At 35.9% G+C, this 26,597-nt stretch overlaps 1 protein-coding gene across 1 annotated transcript in view; it reads left to right on the top strand.

The window, feature by feature from the left end:
• FBXL17 (F-box and leucine rich repeat protein 17) overlaps window positions 1-26,597 on the top strand; it is a 476,643-nt gene that overhangs the window by 139,187 nt on the left and 310,859 nt on the right. Inside the window, 2 exon segments of the mRNA XM_061188041.1 lie at window positions 88-195; window positions 22,750-22,880. Of these exon segments, the coding sequence (XP_061044024.1) occupies window positions 88-195; window positions 22,750-22,880 (239 nt within the window).

The raw sequence follows: 26,597 nt of genomic DNA, 5'->3' as shown, positions 1-26,597 counted from the left end.
GGTAAGGCAGAGGGAATTTGCAGTAGCCAAATCCTTAAATTCACTCACTGTAATGCCATCTTGACTTTCTTCATGTCTCTTCCCTAGGTGACAGATCAGTCGGTGAAAGCATTTGCTGAGCACTGTCCTGAACTTCAGTACGTTGGCTTCATGGGTTGTTCAGTTACTTCTAAAGGAGTCATTCATCTAACCAAGGTAGGAACCGTGGCTACGTCGCCTTAGTTTTTCCGAGTATCATTCATATCAGTGCCCTAGCAATGTTATACGTACTTGAATGAGGACTACTCAGACCATTATAGAAGTGTAAGTAGTGTTTGGTAAAATTAAAATCAGTTTAAGGCAACAATACACAATCTATACTTTCTGAAATGGTACATTCATTTAAACAAGAAACTTTTTTGCTTTTTCATTTGCTAATGACTATGAAATATATACATTAAAGAAACATATATATGACAGAACATATTGAGATGTTAATGTATTGTGTTAGAAGATATTTTGATGAAAGTGTTCACTGGTCACATATCATTAGATCTTCTGAGCATTTGGCTTTTAAGAAGTGAATATGGTCAGTGCATATGATTAAGCTGAATATGTAACGTGAAAAGAGAAGCGAATGTCTGTCAAAAATTAACTTTACAGTTCAGAGAGTTTACTTATATACCAAATATATGAAATCTCATATTTTAGAAATAATGAAAATACCAGTTCCTTTGTAATCTCTCCCTTTCAGTGTGTCATCTCTGCTGTTTTTCAGAGTTCTAAAATAATTAGGAGCTAATTCTTATATACATGCTTTAGAAAACTGGCTACTATAAAATTTACTTGTGTATTATCTGAAATTTGTTTGGTCTCTTCAGGCTTACAGTTTAGCGGGATATAATGTTTTTCTTTCTTCCTGGGAAAAGAGCAAATGTTTACGAGTTACCTAGAACTATGGCAATAAGGCCCAGTGGATAGGAGTCTGGGCTCTGTTGTCAGCTTGTGTTTGAATCTTGGCTCTGCCATTTATTACCTAAGTGAGCAAATTATTTTTCAGGGAATTAATTGAAGTAATATTTGCAAGATGCTTGCCTCAGTATCGAAACCACAGTAAGTGCTAAGTAAACTTTAGCTACTATTATTAAAATAGGTGCTACAATATCTAAATTGCTGGAAAATCAGAGCAGACTTTGAAAAAAAAAATCAAATCACTGTTCTAGTCTAGTGTATCTAAAACAGAGCCTGTGGTTGTTCTGTGTCTTAAATGACTGATCAGCTTTAATTATATTTTGAGGATCAGAACCTAAAGCCAGCAGAGAGGATAGGCACGTTATTCTCTTATTGCTCTATCAAAACATCTCAGTGTAACCAAGACCATATGTAACCATAATTTTTTATTCATTTTCTATAACCTTGGCCTGAACATTTTGGTAGATGAATATTTTTCTAGTCACATCTAATGCTGTTTATGGTGTAGAGTAGAAATGCCTTTGGATGAACAGATTGTGCACAACAAGTGTTATGATGACCGTATGTGGGCTTTTTACGATCACTTGAAATTGTACTCATTAAAGGCAAAACAAGACTTATTAGATCAGTAAGTGCTTCCCTGAGCATTTTGAGATGGCCAAAAATTGTACACTGGTACTTAAAAGATCAGAATTATTTTCTGTGACAAAATAGCAGCGATAGCAAATGTCAGCTTTGGAAGGCTTAATTTGCCGAGAAGATTATTCTGAAGATTATACACCAGGATTGGTGTTTTGGCCTGTTAGCAGTCAGAATCTACTGGATTCATATCAAAGCTGGTCCACAGCGTTTTAGGAACATCTTTCTTGCTCAGCACAGTATTTGTTTTGATGAGAAGACTGGTTTGTGGCATAAGATTGCTTAGTTTCATGGATTCAGGTAAAGGCAAGATAGCACTTTAAACATGCATAACTTTTGCAAAGCTATTTTAGTTATCTTATCTCTTGAAAACCAAGGGTAGAACTCAAGTTTTAATAAAATAAAAGCTTTTTTGTTAAAATATTTGCATTCTGACAGTGTTTTTATACTAAGACATTATACAAAATGTAATTTACATTCACAAAATGTTTGTAAATATATGTGTTCCTAGAAAGTTGTGTTACCCTTATTATAATCATGGTATATAGTTCTAAATAATTTATTATCAACATGGTATGTAATTCTTAAATAAATGATTAGGGAGATATGAGATACAGAGTGTTGAGAGTTATTGGTATAAATATATTTAATTTTTTATGATTTAGAAAATCTCTCCAAGTTATTACTTTACTAAGTCTCTGGCTCTAAGTTTGCTACTAGAAGCAGGTGCCATAAAATCCCTGTGCCTTAGTTTCCTCCTATGAAGAGATGTGCCTGTATTAGGTGATCATCTCTAGAGTTTCTTACAGCCAGACAAGTCTCTGAATTTGAGTCATTGGCCTGGACGGGACTGTGAGTGGCTGTCACTGAAACTAAGGAATGTCAAGTCTTTAGTAAGTTAGAAAGGAAAACTGGGGATTTGTGACATCTTAGATTGTTAAATCAAGGGCAAGAAGACAGAAGATTGGGAATAAATGGAAGAATATTCTATTACTATGGTCTCGTGGACTTAATTTTACTTTGATGCTCTCAGTCTTGGCTGGACTCTATTTATTGATGACACACCCTTAGTGTTCAGATAGATTCTGCTAATATCAAGCAATATTGAAGTAAGAGGCCTTCCTTCTAAGCTGCTGTGACTATTGTAAATGAGAGTCCAGAAGTAGCTAAGACTGAATGCCCACAGGTTGAGAAGATAAAGTCAGCTTTACCGGAGTGGGTTTGGAAGCAATGATAAGAACTTTTGAGGTCTCTAACAGTTGAGAATGTTAATGACTTGTATCCGGCAGAATTGAGCTTCCTCCAACACAGGTGTGTTCTTTTCACTGCCATGTACCTATTTATAAATGTAAAATATTTCTATCTTGCACTTTTGCTCTCCTTCCCACTTTTCAAAAACAATTTCAGCAAATGCAAATGTATAGTTAACCCCTAGTGACTAGGCTGTAGTGCCTAAATATCATTTGCCACATTAAGGACTAATAGGAACATGTCAAAGGACCCAAAAGCCAACATGAAGTGCCTCTCACTGGCTGAAGCTGGGATACTTTGAGCATCAAAAAGGAAAATGGCTGAAATGGATTAAAACAAATGTATAAAAGTCATGAGTTTACAATAATCTATAAAAAAAACAAAACAGAACCGGATTTCTTCTTCCAGTTAAGATGGAGTAGTGGGGACCAGATTTACTCTCTTCCCTGAAACAACCTAGAAAAACTGACAAAATATATGAAACAATGGTCTTCAAGACACTGGATATCAGACAACCAAGGACAGTGATCCCTGAGATATAAGAAACAAACAAGAGAAGCCCTATGCTTGCCTTTGTCTAATATGTTGGAAGAGTTTCCAGCTTGTAGCACAGAGAGGGATAACCCAGGCAAAACTCAGCAGACTATCTGAGTTGAGACAGAACCGAAAGTCCAGGGAGACCAGGATAGCCAGAATTCAGAGGACAGAGTACCAGAGTGGAGAGAACTTGCATAGAAAATCCCAGAGATTGGTGTATGCTCTCCCTTCCTTGCTCATCCAGTCCTAAATAACCCATGAGTAAAGAAGAAATCAAAAGAGAAACTAGAAAGTATTTTGAACTGAATGAGAATGAAAACACAACACATCAGATTTAGTGTGATGCTACTAAAGTACTTACTTTAAATACCACCAAACACCTGTATAAAAAAAAAAGGTCTCAAATCAATGACCTTAGCTTCTGCCTTATGAAACTTGAAAAAAGAAAAGCAAATTAAGCTCAGAGTAAGCAGAGGAAAGGAAATTATGAAGATCAAAGTGGATATCAATGAAATGGAAAACAAAAAGAAAAGAGAAAATTAATGAAAGCAAAAGCTGGTTCTTTGATAAACTCGATAAATCTCTATTCAGACTACTTAGAGAGAGAGAGAAATTGCCAATACCATGACTCAGAGGAGTAACATAACTACAGATTCTCCAGATATTAAAAGGATAACAAGCGAATATTATGGACATCTTTATGCCTCTAAATTCAACAAGTTAGATGAAATGGAAAATTTATTTGAAAGACGCAAACTTCCAAAGCTCACTCAAGAAGAAATAGATAACCTGAATACCTCTATATCTCTCAAAGAAATTACGTCTGTTGTTAAAAACCTTCCCTCCAATGATACTCTGTGCCTAGATTGCTTCACTGGTGAATTCTACCAAATATCTGATATATTTTAAAAACTTTATCAGTAAGAGATACATACTTGAGTATTTACTAGTGAAATGACACAATGTTAGGGATTTGTATTAAAATATTACAAAGGGATAAAAAGAAAAAAAAAAGTGGATAGGCCAATAAAGGAGACAAAAATGGCAAAATATAGATAATTGAGCTGGGCTATAGGACAGGGCTGTTCATTATATTATTCTCATTACTTTTGTTTATATTTGAAAATTTCCATAATAATAAAAAAGCTTTTAAGGGGTTAAAAAGTTAAAAATGTTGCTATTAATATAACATGATAAAATCATACTATTCAATAGCATGCTTTTTGAGAATGCATAATACCATGGAAAATGCTCAGGATAATAATTAATAATCATATACATTAATATATAATATTAATTTAAAATCAGTTGAACAAGTAAGCCAATGGAATCTGAAATGTCAAAGTGACATGTTATTTTTACATGTAGTTGGAGTGCAAACCTCAGAAATGCTGTGGGTTCATGAGTTTAATGCCACAGATCCATTGTGAATTGACTTAGATCTGTTCAGATGATTTCTACCAGTAGTCAGGAAGATGCTATTTTATATGACTATTAAGGATGATGGTGAAGAATTTTTGACAAAATGTTCATTTTCATTATATGCTATAGAAAAATTTATATTTGTCATAACTTAAGATTGTTGATAAATTTAAAAGTTGTGTTTATTAATTAATGATATTAATTCTGATGATATCTTAATTAATGATATTAATTCTGATGATACCTTAGATCTTATTGTTGCTTCAGTTTTTCAGTTTATAAACATGAACTGAATTCTTAGGATGTGTCAGATATGGGTATGTTTGTTTTTAAATAGAGGTTTTTTTTTTTGGAAGGTAACAGCTAAAAAAATGCCCAAAGTTCAGATATTTTCTTGGACCATATCATATTAAAGAACTTTTTAAAAAACATGTATTTTAAAAGTGCTTATGGCTGAAAATATGAAATATTTTCTAAAGAAAAACAAAATTGATTTTTTTTCAGTCAATTTAACATAAGTGAAAGAATGTTCATTCATGCAGCTAACTCAATTTTCATCTTCCTTTTCATGTTTATTCAGAGACTAGAAATGAAAGATGAACTTTCTTGTCTTTCAAATTTCCAAACAACTGATCAGTTTAGAATGTCTTATTCTAAAGGCAGAACATTTTATTTTGCTACTTTAGAGTTGTTATAGCTGTTAAGTTATAGATTATCATTTCATTTGTTTCTGATTAATTATAGGTACTTGAGTGATATTTTGAGATGTGGCAAGTGTGTGTTCTTAAATTCATTCAGCTCTGAAATATTCCCTAGTGAGTATGACCAGTGAGTACTCTGAAGAGGTATTTGTAGGATGACTGTGCTTTTGGTTCTTTTTAGCTTTCCCGGAGTTAAGAGTTGAGCCAAAAATCAAGTGTTGAGAATTTAGGCGCTGATTCTCTAGGCCTGGTGTGATCCATAAATAGATTTTTTCTTTGAAGTTCACAACGGAGAGCAAACTGCTTACTGCTGTCATCAAAGCTAATAGGATGACTGCTATTGTATGACCTAGGGCAAATCACCTAATCTCTTAGCCTCAGTTTTCTCATCTGTAAAATGAGGATAATAATAACATCTACCTGTCTCTCGGGTTTTAGAGGAAGAGTGCTTGGCACATACTAAATCAGCATTTGAAAAATAATAGATAAAAATTAATTAATTAATTAGAAAAATATTCATCATTATGTATAAAAGCTTCTTATAACTCTTTAGTCCTAATCCATTCATATTCTTTTATTAAAATAAAAATGAAAAATAATTTTCATGAAAATAAATCTTAGTTAAAAACTTTATGACCCTTCTTTCTACCTGAGTGCCAATGCTGAATGTTAAGATTAAAAACTGTTTGTCTGCTCTTCATGGTTTTGTTTTGTTTTTTCCCCTTGAATACACTGAACAACTAAAATAATATTTTTAATAAAATCATTTAAAAAATTCCTACCATAGCAATACACTGAATCAGAGGAATACACTTTTGTACCTTATTTTTTCATTTTTTTATTGAAATATAGTGGATTTACACTGTTGCATTAATTTCTGCTGAACAGCAAAGTGATTCAGTTTTACATATATATACATTCTTTTTTGTAAATATTCTTTTCCATTATGGTTTATCACAATATTGAATATAGTTCTGTGTGCTATACAGTAGGACCTTGTTGTTGATCCATTCTATGTATAATAGTTTGCATCTGCTAACCCCAAACTCCCAATCCTTCCCTTCCCCACCCCACCTCCCCCTTGGCAACCACAAGTCTCTTCTCTTTGTCTGTGATTCTGTTTCTGTTTCATAGAAGTTCATTTGTGTCATATTTTAGATTCCATCTATAAGTGATATCATATGGTATTTATCTTTCTCTTTCTGACTTACTTTACTTAGTATGATAATCTCTAGGTCCATCCATGTTGCTGCAAATGGCATTATTTCATTCTTTTTTTATGGCTGAGTAATATTCCATTGTATATATATACCACATGTTCTGTATCCATTCATCTGTTGTTGGACATTTAGGTTGTTTCCAAGTCTTGGCTATTGTGAATAGTGCTGCTATGAACATAGGGATGTATGTATCTTTTTGAATTACATTTTTGTCCAGGTATATGCCCAAGAGTGGGATTGCTGGATCATATGGCACCTCTACTTTTAGTTTTTTAAGGAACCTCTATACTGTTCTCCATAGTGGTTGTACTAATTTACATTGCCACCAACAGTGTAGGAGGGTCCCCTTTTCTCCACACCCTCTCCAACATTTGTTCTTTGTAGACTTCTTAACGATGGCCATTCTGACCGGTGTGAGGTATGTTGTACCTTATTGTTATTGCACAAATTAGTGACTTTGATTTTTATTTTTCTAAATTAATATAGGCAACGTCTACGCAAGCTGTGGCAATTTATCACATTTATTTTTTTTCATTCTGTTAAGTCAGTAATATCTGTTCAGTGAGGCTACTCTTTTTATATTTTATAACTCTATTACTCCTACTCTAGTTGTAATGTATATTTGTGCTACATTTTCATTTCCGCAACTACAACAGCAGTATGTATCAATGTAACACTAGTAAAATAAATGAATTCATCTTTCAAATGACTCAGTTTGTGAAAGTCCTAACAAGTAAAATTAACAAATGAGTTTCTTTGTTGCCTCTATCCTTTGATAAAATGATTGCTTCAGGCTCTACTATAAATATATAAATATAAAATGAGGAAAGCTGGCTCTCTTTTTTGAAGGGGCCTTTCCTGGATCTTGGCTTTATACTTTAAATATTATTTTACTTTGCTTATGTTATCCTCAGTTCACTCCTTGAATTTTTATCACACACTTGTTGTTCGTAAATTATGGTTTTCGTTGCCAGTATTCCTGTAAAAAAAGGATTTCAACTTTATTTATCTGGTCTCTAACACATGAGGTCAGTCTTTATCCAAGAAAGATATTAGGAGACACTGCTTTCAAGCTCTTTTTGACTTTGAGATTCATTCACACTGTGTTGTAACAGAATTTTTATTTAAGGATCAGTGTGAATCTGCTTCATTCAATCTTGTGGTTTATACATAAATGCATAGTGATATCAGGCACGGATGGGGTCACATCTCTAAATTGACAGAATAGACTACCTGAATTAGAGAAACCAGATCTGAGGCTTAATGAGAATACGTTATAATGAAACTTAATGAGGAGATATACTACTGAGGGAAAGAAAGTAAGCAGATCTCATTTATTAATTAATTTTTTTATTGAAGTAAAGTTAATTTACAATGTGTTAGTTTCAGGTGTACAGCAAAGTGATTCAGTTATTTATTAATTTAAAATAAACATTTACTGAGAATTACAGAGTCCAATTAATTTGAAAACATATTCAATTGATTAAAACATTGACAGTTATATTCACTTAATAGTTTTGAACATTTATAAAATATTTAATGGTGTTTTATTATCAACTAATTCAACTGTCTTATTTAAACACTATTTTCACTGCCCCTGGGCAGGTCCTGTTAGCCACAGGGAAATGCCTGCATATGTACATATTATATACTCATTTATACACAAACACAGTACATACCCACACTGTGCCAATCATTAATCATAGAGAATCCAAATAATCAGATTTTTCTTTACAATTTTGTTTAACATTGTGCAGTGTTTATAACGATGGCCTAAGGGGCTCCTGAATACTGAGGGGAAGATAAATTATGTTGCATCTTTATTGGAGCCACATTCTTTGAAAACAGGGAATTCATTTCCATGGTAACTCTCTATTAGTCAAAAGTTATCTATGTAACAGCAGAGGTGTGTTCTAAAATTTTATCTTGGAACCTCAGTATTTAACCAGAATTTGGGTCTACATAATATTACTCATTATTTTCCATAATAATTTTTGGAATAGAGTTTGGTTGTGAGCTCCCTGTTCTCCTGTCACACTGGCCCAATAATAGAGTCCAATAGCGTCTATTGACTAAAGGCAGTTGAGCTCTTCGTATGTTTGCTCTCCAGCCCAGAGGTATCACAGGTATTTACACAAAAGCTGTTGATCACATTGTACTTACAAAACCGTCAGGAACATAGCTGCTTCCCCTACTGTAGATTTCCTTTCAATTGATTGTATCCCAGTGGGATGATTGGCCATCAACATTTTTTTCCAAGAAAAAAGGTGCCCACTGGAACTTTCTCTGTTATATTCATTAGTGGAAATGCTTGGTTATTATGTGTGATCAGAGGTACTTTTCAACATGCAATTGGCTATCAATTTTTGATCTTTAAAAATGAAACAATACCCCTGTGCCTGAGAAAGCAGAAAGCAGCTCAGGATGCTTTTACAGCTTTCATCTAGCTCAAAGGAGAAAACAAAGTTTATTAGCACCCTGGGTTTCTCAGACAAGGTGTGGGGAATGCTCTGGCAGTTATTCCTTTTTCTGGGTTGTGATAATGAACTCTCATTAGATTGACTACTTCTTTTCATTTTGGAATCTGGCTCCCCCTTCCCCTTTCTTGCCTTTTGCTTTGTGCTGGTCCTGGGTCTGTTTGCCCTCACATCCTTTCTTCTCTCTAAGCATGCTCTTCTATATCATAGGGGGCTTCACTCTGAAGGCTGCATTTAGTGGGAGGCAGGAAGGCAAAGGGAAGGAGACAGTCTGGTATTTCTCAACCTCCCTGTCTGTCTCAGGTAGCATTTCTGGCAACAGCTTCATCTCCTCCATGGTTCCAGCCCTGGACAGACCTCCTGCAGCTCCAGCTTGTATTGGAAGACCAGGCCTGTGGCCATGAACACTGAGTCTTCTTTCTGTCTCTCTAGCCTTAGGGTGCTTGTGGCCTCCTGCTGCTGCTAAATCTGTGGCTTACATTAGTCTCTCCAGTTTGTCTTCTCACCTTCTACTTCATCAGAATAACCACTTTCCTTAATGAAATTCCCTTCGTGTAATTTAATAAATGCTTATGGTGGTTTCTGTTTTCCTGGTCAGATCCTAATACATATTCCTTTTTGTGTCATTCAGGGTTTCTTATGTAAGAGCACATCTAAGAGAATAGAACTGATATTTATTTCCCCTTAGAGAATCTTGTAACAATGGGGATCAAACACAAAGCAGAGAATTGCACATAATATAACATTTAAATTAGACTGAACCATTCCTTAGACACTCTCTAGCCATACTTTGGTCTTGGATCTAGAAAAGCTATAACTAGAGAGGTAGAGGAAGCTAGCTATTTGGTAATTAGGAATAATGAAGCTACAAGGCTGTGGTGATTCCCAAGAATAGGATAGAGGGCTAGGTGCTTAATTATAAAAGAATAGTTTTTATACATGCCCCTAGAAAGAGTAAAATTTAAATGTTTCTCAGTGCTGTAATGTATAATGTCAATTCACAGAGGCAAATGTAAAGAAAAATATTTGACTAAATAAGTTAATTGCTGTGAACTAGTTATTTGAGTTATCGATTATTAGTTACCAGTTAATTTAAGTTATATCTTGGATGGTTTTGACTGACAATTAAAAAGTAACATGCTATCATGTCAGTACTTCTGTTTATTTTTTAATTTTCAAAAATCTTGGTCATGCTTTTTGTTGATGTGAGAAGGTATAAGTGACCCAAAGTACATAATATTAAAGTAAATCATAAATTTTGATATTTAAAGTTAGCTGTATACTAGATACTGTTATTTAAAATTTCATTTCAATTAGTTGAAGCTTTTCAACTCATAGATGGAAGAAACTGGTTGAGAGAACAGAATTAGTTCTTTGTATCAGAAAGCAGTGCTTTAATATATAAATCAAAGTTATATAATTTTTACACTTCATTTTTGAAAAATTTGCATTATATAATAACAGTGTAGTTTCATGTTCTATGTTACTTAATATCAAGGAAAACTTCATAACGACCTTCTTTCTGAGTGCTATTTCTTATTGGTAACTGATATACTGCCTATAGCATAGTCATTAACCTAGAATTTTAGATCATTTACTTCCAGCTCTTAACATTGAGTGTGATTTGTCAGTTGCAAATTTAAATACATTGTAAACCAAATGCTGTTGCTTCTTGGAACTGCTTTTGTAGGACAAAGGTAAAACTAAGTAAAACAAATGGGACCTGATTCAGTGTTTGTAGAGTTCCTGATTTGGATTTTGAGTATAAATCCTTACATGCTCTTTAAAAAGTTTGAGTTTTCTAACATTTTTCTCACCTGGAAAGTGTTCATTCTTTTATTACTATAGGTGATTGTTGCACTTACGTAATGTCAAGTACAATGCCAGAAATGAAGATTGTGGAAGAAATAGGATTTTTTCCAAACGTGCATCCTGATTTTTTTCTTTCTCACTAGTAAGGGTGATCTGATTGATTCATTTTTAGATTGTTAATATCAGACTTGTCTTCCAACTAGAAGGGGTATTTGAGGCTTTATTTGGGGACTTCAGGAGGGAGGGTAGGGGGGCAGAGTTATATGTACATTTTGGAATGTTTCTTCTCATAAAAATGGCTTGGAGATTGAGAGAAGAGAAAGCTGCTAATGGATGCCTAGGTTAGCTGTTTTCTTCCTGAATGACTCAGGGTGCTCCAGACCTATGGGGTAAGCCTCAGAGAGAAGCTGCAGGTACCTACTGAAGGGGCCTCATGCTGTTGCTCTGTGAACAGTACCTGGTCACAGATTAGCAAGACTAATGTCTGAAATTAAGTTTTGGGCCCCTTTCACTCTGAACTTTGACTTTAGTCTAAGGCTCAGAAATGAGAGTGTAAGCCCAAGAGATTTTCCATGTGAAGATGAATATTCTAAACCAGAAAGAAAGAAATCAGTTGCATATTCTAAACCAGAAAGAAAGAAATAAAAGGCACTTCATTTTAGCAAGTAGGTATATCATTTCTGTAACATTTTTTGAATGACGGAAAATGACAATATATGCCAGAGTATTTTTAATTAAAAATCATTAATGTCGTTTCTTTGTTTTTCAGTTTCATACATTTAGAAATAAAGAATGGAATAATTTGGCTGTTTGGCTTTAATAGTATAGTATCAAGAGGTCAATGTACAGGTCACTTGGCTTAGATATGATAAGCTTTTGTATTGGGCTAATGGCATTTCAGTTATTTTACTACTTTTAAAAATAAGGTCGTAAAATTTTATTTGGAATATATTTCCAAAACTTTTGACACTTTGAAGTGTGATATGTGGATTCAGGTGACTGAAATGGGTTCAAAATTTCATGAATTGTCTGTTTAAAAAAAACAGATCTGTGAACTTGGTATGAGGAAATGAAAGAGAAGTATACAACCAGTCCAATTAGACAAAGTAATCTTTCCTTGCTTGCTTCACATTTGACTTAATTTACCCTTAATTTATTTAAGCTTTGATTTTTTTCTTATTTAAGTCAGACAGTATAAATGTTTTATTTTTTTAACCGAGGAGAAATTCTTTTTCTTAGCTCCTGCTAGGTAAAAAAGTGACAGGGCTGCTTAGTACTGCTGACTTTAAGTGCTGTTTGTAGTTTGTTATGAGCTCTAGAAATCTTCTATGGAGAAAAGAAAGGGATTTGGTGGAAAGTAAGTCCTAGAAAAAAGTCAATTAGAGACCGTGCTGCCTGCCAGAGTGGAAGAGGAGGAGCGGAGCATCCATTCTGATTTGGTGTACGAAGAAAACAGGAATCCAATTAACAAATGCACATTTCTGCAGCAGAAGACAGTGATTAAAATTTTTGGTGAACTACTCAAAATTCCTGCCACACACATCAAAACTCTGAAAACTTACAGAGACTGTTTAAATGTTCTTCACTTTAAGAACAAACATGAAAATAGAGAACTGATTATGCTTCTTGTTCTAAAATGATCTTTAATTGTGTAGCGTGAGAATGTTGTTTTTTATTATTTAATGCTTATGTATCAGTGAGGTTTATGTTCAGATATATCACTTTTAGAAACACGTAGCTTCAGAGCTGCAGATCCCGCATTCGATATAGTTAAAAGAACGGAGGCCTGGTTTACGGAAACCTAGGTACATGAAATTATTTTTAATGTTTTGTTCTTGATTTCAAATTTACTCATTCAGCAATCAGCATTTAATAATTTCGTTTGCTGCACCTAGTACTGTGTGAAGCACCGGTGACACAAAAGTGAATAAGACATGGTCACTGACCTGCATTAGCTTGCCTTAGACTCTAGTGGGAGAAACATAGACTTAATTAGACTAAATTATAAAGCAGTGTGTTTAAGGCCGTGGTGGGAGAATGAGCAACATCGGTGGGTGTACAGAGGGCAGAGTCTCTTAATCTGACGGTGGGCATCCTGGGAGGTTTTACAGAGGACGTGTACTGGAGCTGTGAAGGCTGCATTATGCTCTGACAGGAAACGAAGCCAGCCTTGTAACTGCTCCAGGTGGCTTGGGACAATATTGCTGCTGATGCTTTTTTTTTAGAATCACGCTAGTCCACTATGTATTATTTTTTATTACTCTGGGTATGTATGCCCACAAAGTAGTGTAATCAATTAATTAATAATTTTTTTTACTCACTATAAATTGAAAGGCTAGTATGATTGTACCTAGCTAACCAAATGAATTTAGCACATTTATGTATAATTAATACTTTTAGATATTAAATTTAGAAGTGTAAGTGCTACCTGTGTGCTGATGAGGCCCACATTTATTTGACATCTCTCCTTGGATATCTAACAGGCATCTCAGATACAGTATATTCAAAACCAAAGTCTCTCCCTACCTGTCCCCAAAGCATCTTAGTTAACTGCAGTAATACCTTCCAGTTGCTCAAACCAAAAAACCTTGGAATTATCCCTGATTCTTATTTTTCTCTTGTGCTCCATAACTAATTTGTCAGTTGATTCTAATTTCAAATATATCCAGAATCTGATCACTTTATACTACCTCCAGCTGCTGTCACTGTGGCCCAGTCACTGATGTTGCTTGACTAGATTAATTCATTACAGCTTCTCAGCTTCTACCATTGCTCCTAGTCTAGCTAGACTCACACAGAAGCTAGAATAATCATTTAAAAATGTAACTTAGATCCTGTCACATACCTGCTTAAAACCCACCAAATTCCCAGATTCCTTAGAGCAGAAGCTAAAATCCTTATTTTGGCCTACAAGGCCTCATACAGTCTTCCCTTCTTTGCTCCCCTCTTGGGCCATGTCTCTAATTAGTTTTCCTTCTATTCACTCTGCTCCAGGACCTCTGGCTCCTTACTAATCCTCCAAAACGCTAGACCCGTTCCCAACTCAGGGCCTTTGCACTAATTCTTGTCCCAGGCATCAGCATGGTTTTGTTTGCTCCCTCACCTCCTTCAAACTTGTGCCCATATATCTTTTCAATGAGATCATTCTTGACTGCTTATTTAAAATTACACTCCATCTTTCTTCCCCCCACTGGTTTCCATCTGCCTTGCCTTGCTTTATTTTTTTCTCTATAGTACTTAACACCTTTTAACATACTATACAATTTGTTTACTTATTGTTTCTACTGCCCCCTTCCAACTAGGAATATAAGTACCCTATGGACAGGGATTTTTTTGGTCTGTTTTGTTCACTGCTATATTTTTAGCAGCTGGAATATTTTCTGGTACATAATGGATGCCCAATAAATAGTTACTGACTATATGAATAATAGTCTTCTATGTTCTTTTTTGAGTGATTGAAGAGGCTGAGCTTTTTAAATTATTTTTACACTTTCAGTCACTGGATTTAAATATCAATTGCTCTGCACTAGGGAAGTGGTTCCTTGTCCAGGCTGGGATCAACTGGGTATCTTTTTCAGTAATAGGAATGGTTAGCCTTACCCCAAGCCAATTAAATCAGAACCTCTAAGGATGGGACCTGGTCATTAGTGTTTTTTAAAAGTTTCCCCATATGATCCTAATGTGCAGCCAAGGTTAGAGCCACGTGCTCAGGAACATTTAAATAAGTACAAACGAATGAATGAAAGCGCACCACAACTACTGCACCAGAGATGCAGATTTGGACCAGCTCACGCATTAGGATTGGATGTCAAATGTTTGCAATGAGAGCTTGGTGCTGAGCAGCACAGCCCAGGGAGGGCTGGTGGGGGAGGAGGAAGGGAAGGGGAAAGGGAAGGTGAGTAGATGGAGAAAACAAAGAGGGGACTCCCAAGTAGCTGTAGCAGGAAGGAAAGTTTGTTCCCCTGGTCCCTTGGCAGCTGTTGCCAATTGACGATTTCTGTCTAAAAGGCATAGTTCTGTTGTGGGCTGCCTAGTTAGTAATTTGTGCTAAGGCAGGTATATTATATTTCTAAGACTCACTAATTTTTCCTCTCTCTGAAGTAATCAGGAAGTGAGCTCAGTTTTAAATAATGAATACAGGTCTCTGAGCACAGTGAGAATAACTTCTCAAAACTTGGAGAAAGAGATTTGAGCTATTTTAACTTAAGATGTCAGGGAATAGTAGGTATGGACAGTGAACGGCCTTGATACGCAAGCTCTGGGATTCCTTTCTGCAGTTGAAATGTTTTTGTTTCCTGAAGGTTTCAGAGAAGGTGGGAGATATGATCAGAGTTATTTAAGGAATATTTATCTGACTGGTTATGTGGCAAGAAGGAGTTAGAAGGGATAGCTCTGAAGAGAAGCAGTGAGTAAAGTGTCCTAGAAAGCAAAACAGAGCATGAATAAAATGGTGAAAGATGTCACATCCAGTAGGAGAATGGCAGAACCAACCAGGCCTTGGATTTGGAAATAAAGCAAAGAGACAACAGCCCATTGTGATTAAGAAGGCAATGGTTGGAAGGAACACATAGAGAAGGAGCCAGAGAATTAACATGGTAGCAATTGTGGATGTGATAAGCATTCCAGACCCTGGAAGTCCTATTTTCATGGTTAGAATTAGAAATTTTTATTGTCTCTGCCAGGCTCTCAGGCTATTTAAAAGCTTTCAGTTATACCCTGAGTGTCTCAGTTCTATGAGGTGCTGGGAAGGATTTGCCTGATGTCCTAAATGTGACTTATCTAGCTTTTATTACTCTCTCCATACTCGAGTGCCAGCCTTAACCAAACTGAGGTTCAGCCTAGTTGATGAGCAGAAGGGATGCCCCTCGCTCTCTCCTTTGTCCAACCAAGTTCTCCTCTAAATGTAGATAACAGAACCTGTCGAGGTGCGGAAGCCTTCCTGTGCTCAGGGACAGAAATTCCCTCTCTGCCCCTTTCCATTCCCAGCAGTCTCAGTTTCTTTACTATTATTTTTAGTCTTGCCGTGCACAACCCATACTATAGCCCCCTCCCTTTCTCCTTGTATCTCCCTCCCTGTCCTTAATAGGTGGCTCTCCCCACTTTCTTATAAATGCCTTTCTCTGACCCCTCTGTCTCCCTGTGCTTTTGGTCTCTCCCGTGATCCCCATCTTGGCAGCCTGACAGGTGATAGGCAGGTGAGTGTGTGTTGCTGATCTATGGCCCCAGCAGCCTGTCTTAACCCTTGACTTTGCTCCCTAAAGATTACAACCGATTGCTTTCAAACTCAGTCCCAATGAAGCCAACATCCACGGGGCTGGCAAGAAGTAATTTAGGTACTAGTTGACATTTGAACATATTTAACTATACAGAAGTTTTTATTCTTTTCAAAAATTATCACCTCCAACTGGCTTCACGTAAATTATCCTCGTTAGTCTGAAACAGTGGAACATCCCTGCTGCCTTTGCCAAGGTACTGTGAGTCCTCTTATGCTGCTTCATCCCCTTTAGTCAACCTGCACAATTGAGGATTTTGTTTCATTTTTTACTTTTCCAGAGTCTTAACAAAATTTGGAAGCTATTTGAGGTCTTTTTATAATCCTCCAAGTCTGTGTTTCCTAGGTAACATTTTAGTGTCTCATTTTATTCTTAAGTACATACACAGCCATACAATCATTGACTAATTTTAGCCTTTAACCTGAATTGGCTATAAGTAATATTTTTTTTGCAATAAAAGCAGTATTAAACTGAAAGTTGACTACCTGCATTCTACATTCTGACTTGAATTTCTTTTAAAATACCTTACTAAGCTGTTTAAAAATTGGAATGAAGCATTCAAAAGATCCTGGTGGTATGGCTTTGCTTATTCAAATCCTCTGTGATTTGTGTAACCCAAGACTACCAGTGGATTTGTAAGGAAAGTAAGTTTAATTAAAATGTCAGTTTCCTAAATGTAATTATTTGTTTATGAAGGATTATTTTAGGTAGCTTTTTATGAAACGCTGGAGGGCACTATTATGAAATTCCCATAGCCAGGGAGGGAATATGATGAATTTGACAGAGCTGTTTGTGGGATTCTGAATAAAAATGCCACATCCCATAGAGGTGCTCCGTATGTGTCTTATAAAAGATGCCGGTTACCAGGAATTAGCCTCCTGGAACTGCCTTAGGATACTGTCATATTTCAAGTTGAACTGGCCAGTATGGTCATAGGGAAGGTGACACAAGCGTAGTCAGTGACTGTCAGCTCATGAAAATGAGCCTTTATTGAATCTGAGGGCAAAACACTCTTCAAGATCTCAATAGAAAGCTGGCATGTGAGAGCCAAAGTAAACCTGTTTCCTCATGTTTGAGTCTGTGCTCCATTGGAAGAGAAAGAATGCTCCATTTATGGACAATAAATACAGGGCAGTATCAGCCACAAGTGGCCCAGTGTCATCATCTGACCCACCTTGAACTGATGAATGGGCATAGATGCAGGATTTCTGAAAGCTCAGGAGTCAATGAACTAGAATTAGAATTTTATCACACGTAGATAGTTTCTGGAATTGTTACTTCTTGCTGTTCCATTAGTTCTAGAAGATATCTTTGGGTTTTCCTAAGTCTGAAAAATAGTTTAGATTTGCCATCGACTCTCTCCCTATAATTGGCGCTTTAATAAGTTATTCAAACCTCTTTGGTCCTCAGTTACCTTCCCTAATGTAAGGGGGCCAATCTGGCACAAATAAAGTTTTCTTTCCTACAGAACTTTATTGTATCCTCCCACTGGGTCCTGGTCGAGGAAGTAATTTTTTTTTTTTATTGTGGTAAAATGTACATAACAAAAGTTTACCTTTTTAACCATTTTTAAGTGTACAGTTCAGTGGTGTTAAGTACATTCACAGTGTTGTGATGAGATACTTTACAGTGAAGGAAGCTAAGAGGTAAAGTCATAATTCACAAAGAAACTTTGTGCCAGAAGCTATGCTAGACCCCAGAATATGCATGTGTAGGAGATATTTATGTGGCTGGATAGAATTTTTATGATTTTCATCTTTGTAGTGACTATAATACAGTATAATTGGGAAAATAAAGTGATGCTGTATGTGTATTATACGTGGCTATATTTAATAATAGTTCACATATGCGTATGGTTACACGTAGCAAAATTCATCCTTAACATTCATGGGTTTAATAGTCATGCTTCAAAATATTTTCTAGCAGCTCTGTGGGTCCATTTCATGTATTTCTGATTTGGCTGTGGTACAGACATGAGGCTGCTGTCAGGATATGAGCTCAGCAAGCCGCCCAGTACCTGCAACTCACAGAGGCTACTTCATTCTTTACATGTTACCAGAACAGTAGTGATGAAAATTTTGGGGGTGTTGGGATCAAAAATACCCTGTAAAGAAAACTAACTATAAAAATAATGTGGCTTAAGAAAATGGTGATTTTTTTAATTGAGGTATAGTTGACAATATTATATTAGTTTATGGTGTACAAGAGTGATTCAAAATTTTTATAGATTATACTCCATTTATAGTCATAAGAAATGGTGATTTTTATATAGAAAATAGAAATATGGGGTACATTACTGAGGGGAACATTAAGAGGGATATCAAATTTAACAGTGATTCTGATCCTTGACATGTATAAGTTCATCTTTGCTTAATCAAGAATAAGAAAACTTGACCAGTGAAACCGTTTTAGCTACTAGTTTAGCTCCAATGCAAAATCTTGTGAAAAATAAAAGTTTAGTGAAAGTGAAAAGACAGTTACCTTGTGGTATTAAGATATGTATAGGAAATATGTGACTGTTCACAGAATATGAATTGAATGAAAGCCAGGAGCTATGCAAACATTTTCATAAAGCATTTCCATTAAAGTCATCTTTCCATGATTGAAGACTGGTTTGAGGAATTAGTTCCCCAATGTGGAGCTAATAAGAGTGACCACATCAGAGTTGCTTGTCTTCCCAGGAAGTGTTTTCTTGGCCACTGAAGATACACCTAGAGAGAAGGCTGAATGGAGCAAGCATCTCCCTCTAAGCTTTTGTGAACATAAGTATCTAAAGAAGGGCAGTGAGCCTCAGAGTTTAAAGTGGCTAAGGATATTCCCCTTGTCTTAAGAGAAATCTGACTTCTCTTCAAGAATACAGAGTCCCCTATAGCCCTTCTGTATTGATTTTCTATTGCTGTACAACAGATTACCATAGACTTAGCATCTTAAAACCACATATATTTATCATTTTACTTTATCCATGGGTCAGAAGTCCAGATGCTGCAACTTGGTTTTTCCAGGGTCTCACAAGGTCACAATCAAGGTGTCAGTTGGGGTTGCATCTCTTTCTAGAGTTTAGATCCTCTTACAAGCTCGTGTAGTTGTTGGAAGAATTCAGTTCCTTGTAGTTATAGGGCTGAGGTCCGCGTTTTCTTTCTAGCTGTCAGTCAGGGACTGCTCTCAGCTCCTAGAGGCCTCTTGAGGGTCTTAGCCATGTGGTCTTCTCACAGGGCCTTTCACAGTCCCTCTCACAACGTGGTTGCTCACTTCTCCGAGGCCAGCAGGAGAATCTCTCTGACCTCTAGACCCTCTGTCAGAGCTCAACTGATTAGGTCAGGCGCATCCAGGATACTGTCTTTTGATTAATTCAGTGTTTAATTGGTCAGGGATCTTAATTATAGCTGCAAAATCCTTTTACTTTTCCTTATAAGGTCCTGCCCACACTCAAGGTCAGGGATTATATTAGGGCATGGGTCCTTGGGGTCATTTTAGAATTTTACCTGCCATACCTGTTTATTTTCTCACTGTGTTTCTCAGGGTCAGAAAGTGGAAGCAGGATCCTCTTTGCTCTCCATGGCTGCTTCCAGACCATTACTCTTCCAACATTTGTGAAAAATAACAACAACAAATATAATTAACAAAATATCGAGACTTTGAGACTTGTTCCATTTGGCATTACCATTGTCTCTCCTGTTTTATTGCAGTCTTCTCTGTACTCCTTGTGTCTCCTGCTCCTTCATAAAAGACATGGGTACCGGCCTCACAACCTTGTGCTTTGCTCCAAGCCTAGCTGTTATTCTGGATGATTTCTGTTTCCATCACCACGTGGAGATACGTCAGGAGTTGGGAGAGAAGAAAGCATAGCAAGGAGCACGTGCATCAGCCCTTTGATTCTTTAAATGGCTTTAGTGATGTCTGAAAGATTATTAGAAACTTATTTTGCTATCTGTTTTGTATTTTATATAGTCTTTTGGTTATTGTTCCTTTAGGTACTTCAGAACATTTTTGTTGTTTTGTTTAATACCAGCCTACCTTATTTATGGTAGGTAGAGAGGTAAAGGATAGGAATCAGGTGCCATGTTTGGGGTATAAAGTTAGAGCCCAGGCAGCCTACCTCTGGGCTCTGAGTGTGGTGTTGGCTATAGCTCTCAGACAGTGGAGTGAGGAGACCCTTGAGGAAGGGGAAACAGCGAGTCAGCCCAGGTTCTGACTGGTCAACTGCATGGAGCTGCTGAGACAGCCAGAGCAGTCTGTTTTTTTGTTTGTTTGTTTTTGTTTCTTGTTTTGTTTGTTTAACAAAGGTGCGTCTGTTCCCTTTCATTATGCTTTGGTTGCCAAGTACCAACCATGTTCTGATGTTGGTAAAGCCTCAGTCCATCGTAACTTGAGGAAGAACTTCGTCAAACCCATTTCTTCTTTCCTGGTCCTGCCTCCGTTCTCTTGTGTTGTCCTGAGTCCCACACTGGACGGCGACTTCTTGGAACATCTGATCTGAGAGGCCGATCGCAGAGAGGTTTTCCTGAATCCCGTGCTGAAGGCTCAGAATTCAGCCTTAGGGACAGAGGCTTGCTGTCTCAACTAGAAAGCGTTCCCTACTGTTGCGGACCTTTTCGCATTTTGCCCTCTTAGCCATCCCTGTTTCTCTCCGTAGCCCTGCATCACACATCAGAGCAGTGGGCAGGGACTCTGCATGAAGCCCCTCTGTGAGCTGAGGTGGGGAGTAGGGTATGCGTGCTGCCTGGCAGACCCAGTTCTCTGCAGCTGCTCTGTCCAACACTGTAGCCACTGGCCACAGATATGAAAAGTAAATGCAAACTAAACAACATTAAACAAGGTAAAAAAAATTCAGGTCCTTCCTCACACTAGTCGCGTCTCAAGTGCTCAGTAGCCACGTGTGACTAGTGGTTACCATATTCGACAGCAGAATTAGAGAACACTTCCATCATTGCAGGAAGTTCTCTGGGATGGTGCTGCTTTAGAGTGTTTCTTTCCCTTTTGTCCTACAGCAGCGGCGATACCAGTGTCTTCTCTTCCCTTGGGGTCGAAGCTCGCCTGACTCACTGCTCTGAGTTACGCCTGCAAGTCAGCTTCATGCAGGAATTACCTCCTTCCGCTACAGCAGGACTTGAGGGTGGCCTAGAGAAGACTGCCATGTCCTGGAGGGCTCCCTGATGGTGCTGGAAAGGCCATGTACTAATTTTCTATTGCTGTAACAAATTACCGCACACTTAGCAGCTTAAAACAGCACAAATTTGTTATCTCATAGTTTGTTAGAAGATCACCACAGGTTTCATCAGACTAAAATCATCCACCTTGTATTCTTTTCTGGAAGATCGAGAGGAGAATCTGTTTTCTTGCTCCGTCAGGTTTTTGAGGAAATTCAGTTCTCTAAGGTTGTAGGTCTGAAGTCCAGATTTCTTACTGGCTGTCAGCTCTAGAAGTTGCCCACATTCCTTGACTCCTGGCCCTCTTCCTCCAGACACAAAGCCAGTAAGGGCAGGTTGAATCCCTTTCACAATTCAAATGTCCCCTGCATCTTCCTCCTTCGCATCTCTCTGACTTTAGCTGGGAGAGGTTCTCTGCTTATAAGGACTCATGTGACTAGATTGGGCCTACCCTGGGTAGTCTCCTCATCTCAAAATCCATAACTTTAATCACATCTGCAAAGTCTCTTTTGCCATATGACGTAGCGTATTAGGGCATAGATATCCTTGGGAGGGGTGTTATTTGGTCTACCACATGCTTCCAAATTAATTCTTTGCATGTTATTAAGCAAAAACAGCTTATTTGAGATACAGTTTATTTGAAGAGGATAATTAAGATCCTACCATCTTTGTGTAAATGATATTATTAATTTTCCTTGGAGACAACATCAGGGGAAGATAGGAAACATCAGGAAAGGAGTAGAGAAAGTGAACAAATAGGGAGGGTGGTACATGGAGAAAATCTTTACTTCTTAAACAATGTTTTATATTGCTTTTCACATAGTGGAACATACAACCCATAATACTGCAATTTGGAGTACATTGATAAAATATCACCAAGATATCTCTGAATTAACTACTTACTCATATTTTATCTTTTAAAAAAAATAAAGAGAAAACCTATACAAAAGTGGCATTATAATCACGAAGATAAATATCTGAAATGGAACAATGTTAAAGAAAATTAGCCTATCAAATTGTGGGTAATTAATGAGAGATTTAACAGCTTTCCCACCTATTAGATTGCTAACTTTTGATTTTTATGATGCCTCAATAAATCTGTTTGATTTTAATGTTTGTTGCCATTCATTTGTTCATCATAGATTTCTGACCTCATTTCTAATTTAGTATTAAAATATTATGTAACCATTTAGTTTAATCAAATGATTCTAGACTGTTGTCTATTGTACAGTGATACTCTATAATAAACTATATTTATAGTTTTTGAGGATGAATGTAGTATTTATATTTCTCATCTTTCATTTTATTTATTTCATTAGCTAAGAAACCTTTCCAGCTTGGACCTACGTCATATCACTGAACTGGATAATGAAACCGTGATGGAAATTGTCAAGAGGTGCAAAAATCTAAGCTCTCTCAATCTCTGCCTGAACTGGATCATAAATGACAGGTAACCATTGTAACATCTTAAAAATACTTTTCCAGAGGGAAACATGTGCTCTATGTACCAAGTACTGATTATCATTATAATAAGACATGTCTACTTTAAGGAAAATGTGATAAAGCCATGACTTTTAAAATAGATATGTTTAAGTTTTGAAAACCATTTAGAAGTATACTTTTAACCCATCCATTGCTTATATTTGCAACAAGGTTTTTATGTGCTAAGACTCAAATGTTTGCCTGAACAGTTACAATAATAGAAGTCTATTGAATTTTCTCTTTGTCACCCATCCAAGACATATTGTTTATTTGTCACTTTAATATTTTTGCAACTTTTGTGTTGATTTTACTTTTCACTTATCAAGGAAAATGGTTCTGAGAAACTGTTTCAAACATTATGCATTCAGATCCTTTCTCAAGGATGACATTTTGTTTTCCGTATAAATAGAATTTGTTTTGAAAATGAAAGTCATGTGATGGACAGTTTAATATGCAGTGTAAAAATGTGTAAAATGGGTAGTTTTTAAAACAAACAATGATAAACCAGTTTTTCTCTGAAGTATTTAATGAAGGAAAAAAAAAGATGCAAGAACCCTTGAAAATAGACTTCTTTATAATGAAAACAACTGCCGAGTTAGCACTACTCTACTACTGCTGATTAGTTTAGGTTTGTTCTTAAATATAAGCGTGAGATAAGATTCTTGCCCAGTAACTTTTCAAGAATAAATTTTTTAAAAAAGTTAGGCCACCAAAAATATTTTGCTTTCAAAATAGAAAGCACTATTTCAGCTATAATTAGAACCTATTTAGATGTAAATATTTTTCACAAATTAGAGCAGAGGTTTATTAAGTTTGTGTCAGATAATGCTTTAAATTCAATACGCTTCCCCCTTTCACTTTTAACTTCCTTTTATACTTTTAACAATAAAATCATGTAGACTACATTTTCCCCAAGTGTGGTAAATTCTAGTGACATTTTTATAAATTACCCTGCATTGCTCTTTAAATTATGTGATAGCTTTTGACTTAGCTCTTTCTTAGTAAAATTTTTCTTGAAAAATTTACTAATCCAGAATTGGCCCATGGTCATCATTTATAAAAGGTGTTTATTGTTTTTGAGTAATAGTCACTATGTGAGGTGGATCAAAATCTAAAGAAAATTGATGAAAATTTTAAAAATTAAATTATTCTCTATAATCGACTTTCGCCTACATAGCCAATTATGTGGCAACTTAAAAATAATCTTTTAAGTGTTTTTCATAATAACTAATAAAATAAAGTACATGAAAAACATCATCCTGTGGTTTAGGTGTTTAGCATTAGCTTAATATTGAGGCAAACTTCTTGGTAATGCTTTAAGTTGAAAGGTGAAAACTATTTGTGCCACAATATGGTTATGAAAACGATTGCCTTTCATTGCACAACAGTTTTCTATGTCCATGCATAGAAGACTCAGTACTTGGAGCCTACAGAGGTAAATTAGATGCAGTCCATATATGATTATAAGGACTATCTGCTTGGTAAACGTTTTGCTTAGGTTTGTATTATTTACACAAAGATATTCAGAGATTTCTCATCTTCTAGCTCTTCAAATGCTTATTTAGCCATAACTGGGTATTTACAAATGAAAAAGTGGGCAGCCCTCACCTTCTCTTTCTTAGGTTCCATCTACTCAAATCTCTTGCTATTTCAGTCATTTTTTTCCTAATTATAATGGTTATTTGGTATTTGATCCTAAATACCTGTACTGTAGAGATTTACTTGCAAGGAATGAAAGTGTATTTTTATGTTTTTAATGGAAAAGTTTGGATTAATTGAGAAAACATGCATTTTAATGAGGCTGAGCGGTAGAGTTTTAAAGATCAGACTCTTTTAGGTTTTAATTACACTACTTGCACTTATCCTGTGTACTGTAATAGGAGTTTCAAACATTAAAACCCACTTTGTAGTATCATCTAAATTACTCAGCTCATTGTTCTTGGCATACTCTATCACTAAGCTAAGTAATATTTGTAATTATATTGGTATAAATCTAGGACTTCCCATCAGACTTAATTATAATTTCAGCACTTAGCCGAGATGGATTAGCAACCTTTCATATAGAGGACACTGGAATGCACTAATGCATTTAGCCTATCAATTAGCGTCTGTTTTACATTTGTTCATTATTATTATCCTCTAGTAAATCAGGAGGCATTTATTAACCCCCTACTAAATACTTGGTGCTGTGTCTCAGACTGTGGAGCACTGAGTCCCTGCTGCTCTCAGAAGGTTTTCTCTTTAGGTGACATAAGACTTAATGAGTGAGATAATAGTGAGCCTTGTAAGGATAGAGGGGAGGAAGGTAACCTTTATTACCCAGGTAATTGATAGGCACTTTACATGTGTTCTCATTCAATCCTTTCAACATCTTTTGTCAGCGGAAGGTCATACTATTCCTATTAAATTTAGCCCATTTGTTTGACTTTCCTTTGGCTTTTCCGGTTGTATGTATTTTCCATCTTTGCTGCAGTAAAAACTGGATGGGGACAAACAAGAAAAAGCAAATGGCTAATGAGTCAATTTCCCTTTCATAGCTGGGTTCACACACAATTGACATTTATATGTAACATTCTTAGTTTTTTTAAAACTAATCTCATTATTTTCTTCCATAATAAAGTTACAATAGAACCTTTAGATACTATTTTAAGCGTAATACCTGTGAAAAGGATCTATGTTTAATGCTGCTAGCTTTAATAAAGGATTCCTCACATGAAGATAAACTTTGATACTCTTCCCAGATCTTTAGATATAAGATTTATCCTGAATTTTAAAAGATTTTATCAATAAACTTTTTTTGAAGCTCAAAATTTTAAAATATTTAGTAATTGAAGGTCTTTACTGTTAAGCTCATGAAACCTTTTAGCATTCTGTGGTTCTTGAATTGATCTGTGTGACTAAGACATGCTGTTCTTTATCTTTGTTTTCTAAAAGGACTTTTTGTGTTTAGAGAGTTAAACAGCGTGATATTTTCTTGTATTCAGAAGGATGGTCTAGTAGTCGTTTGACATTTACCATTGCTTTTGAATACAAATAAAATCCAAGTGGTTTATGAAAAGAGGACACTGACTATTTCTATCAATGATTTAAATTAGACATCTGGTTATTATGTCTCCTCTACTCTCTCTGACTGTAAGTTTATTAGAATGTTTACTTGTATTTGATATAAATCCTTTGTTATTTCACGTTCAATTTGGTCTTCATTGTTTTTGTATGTTTGGTATAGAGTCCAGAAGCAGCATGCTTTGGATGTAAAAAACAGATATATAAAAACGTGAATGGTTCTGAGCATCTTTATAGTAATATGCCTGTAATGGCTTTTTTTTTTTTTTTTGGTCAAGAAGAATTAAGTGAAATCTAATTGATTTTAATAGATCTTTACGGAAGCTATTTTTAATATTTAAATTGGCTACCAAAGAGAGAATTAATCTCCCTAATTTCAATTTTTAACGTTAGTCCTGAAAATAAAATTTGATCATATAATGTATATACCCATTATCTAATATATGATCCTTTCATTGACAGTTGACCATGCTTGCTCATGAATTAGGAAAACAGAAGATAACAATACAAGAGAAGTGAAAGATTCTCTAGCATCCGTCAGCTAAAGTCACAAAACATAGCAAAAGTCAGGCTGGTTGTTAAAGCCAGTTATGCTGCCAACTAGTTGAACTTGCCTAGCTAG

This window comes from Eubalaena glacialis, chromosome 4 (assembly GCF_028564815.1).
Source record: "Eubalaena glacialis isolate mEubGla1 chromosome 4, mEubGla1.1.hap2.+ XY, whole genome shotgun sequence".
Classification (NCBI taxonomy): domain Eukaryota; kingdom Metazoa; phylum Chordata; class Mammalia; order Artiodactyla; family Balaenidae; genus Eubalaena; species Eubalaena glacialis.
Note: the sequence above shows the minus strand (reverse complement) of the source record. Positions and strands in the feature narration are given on the sequence as shown.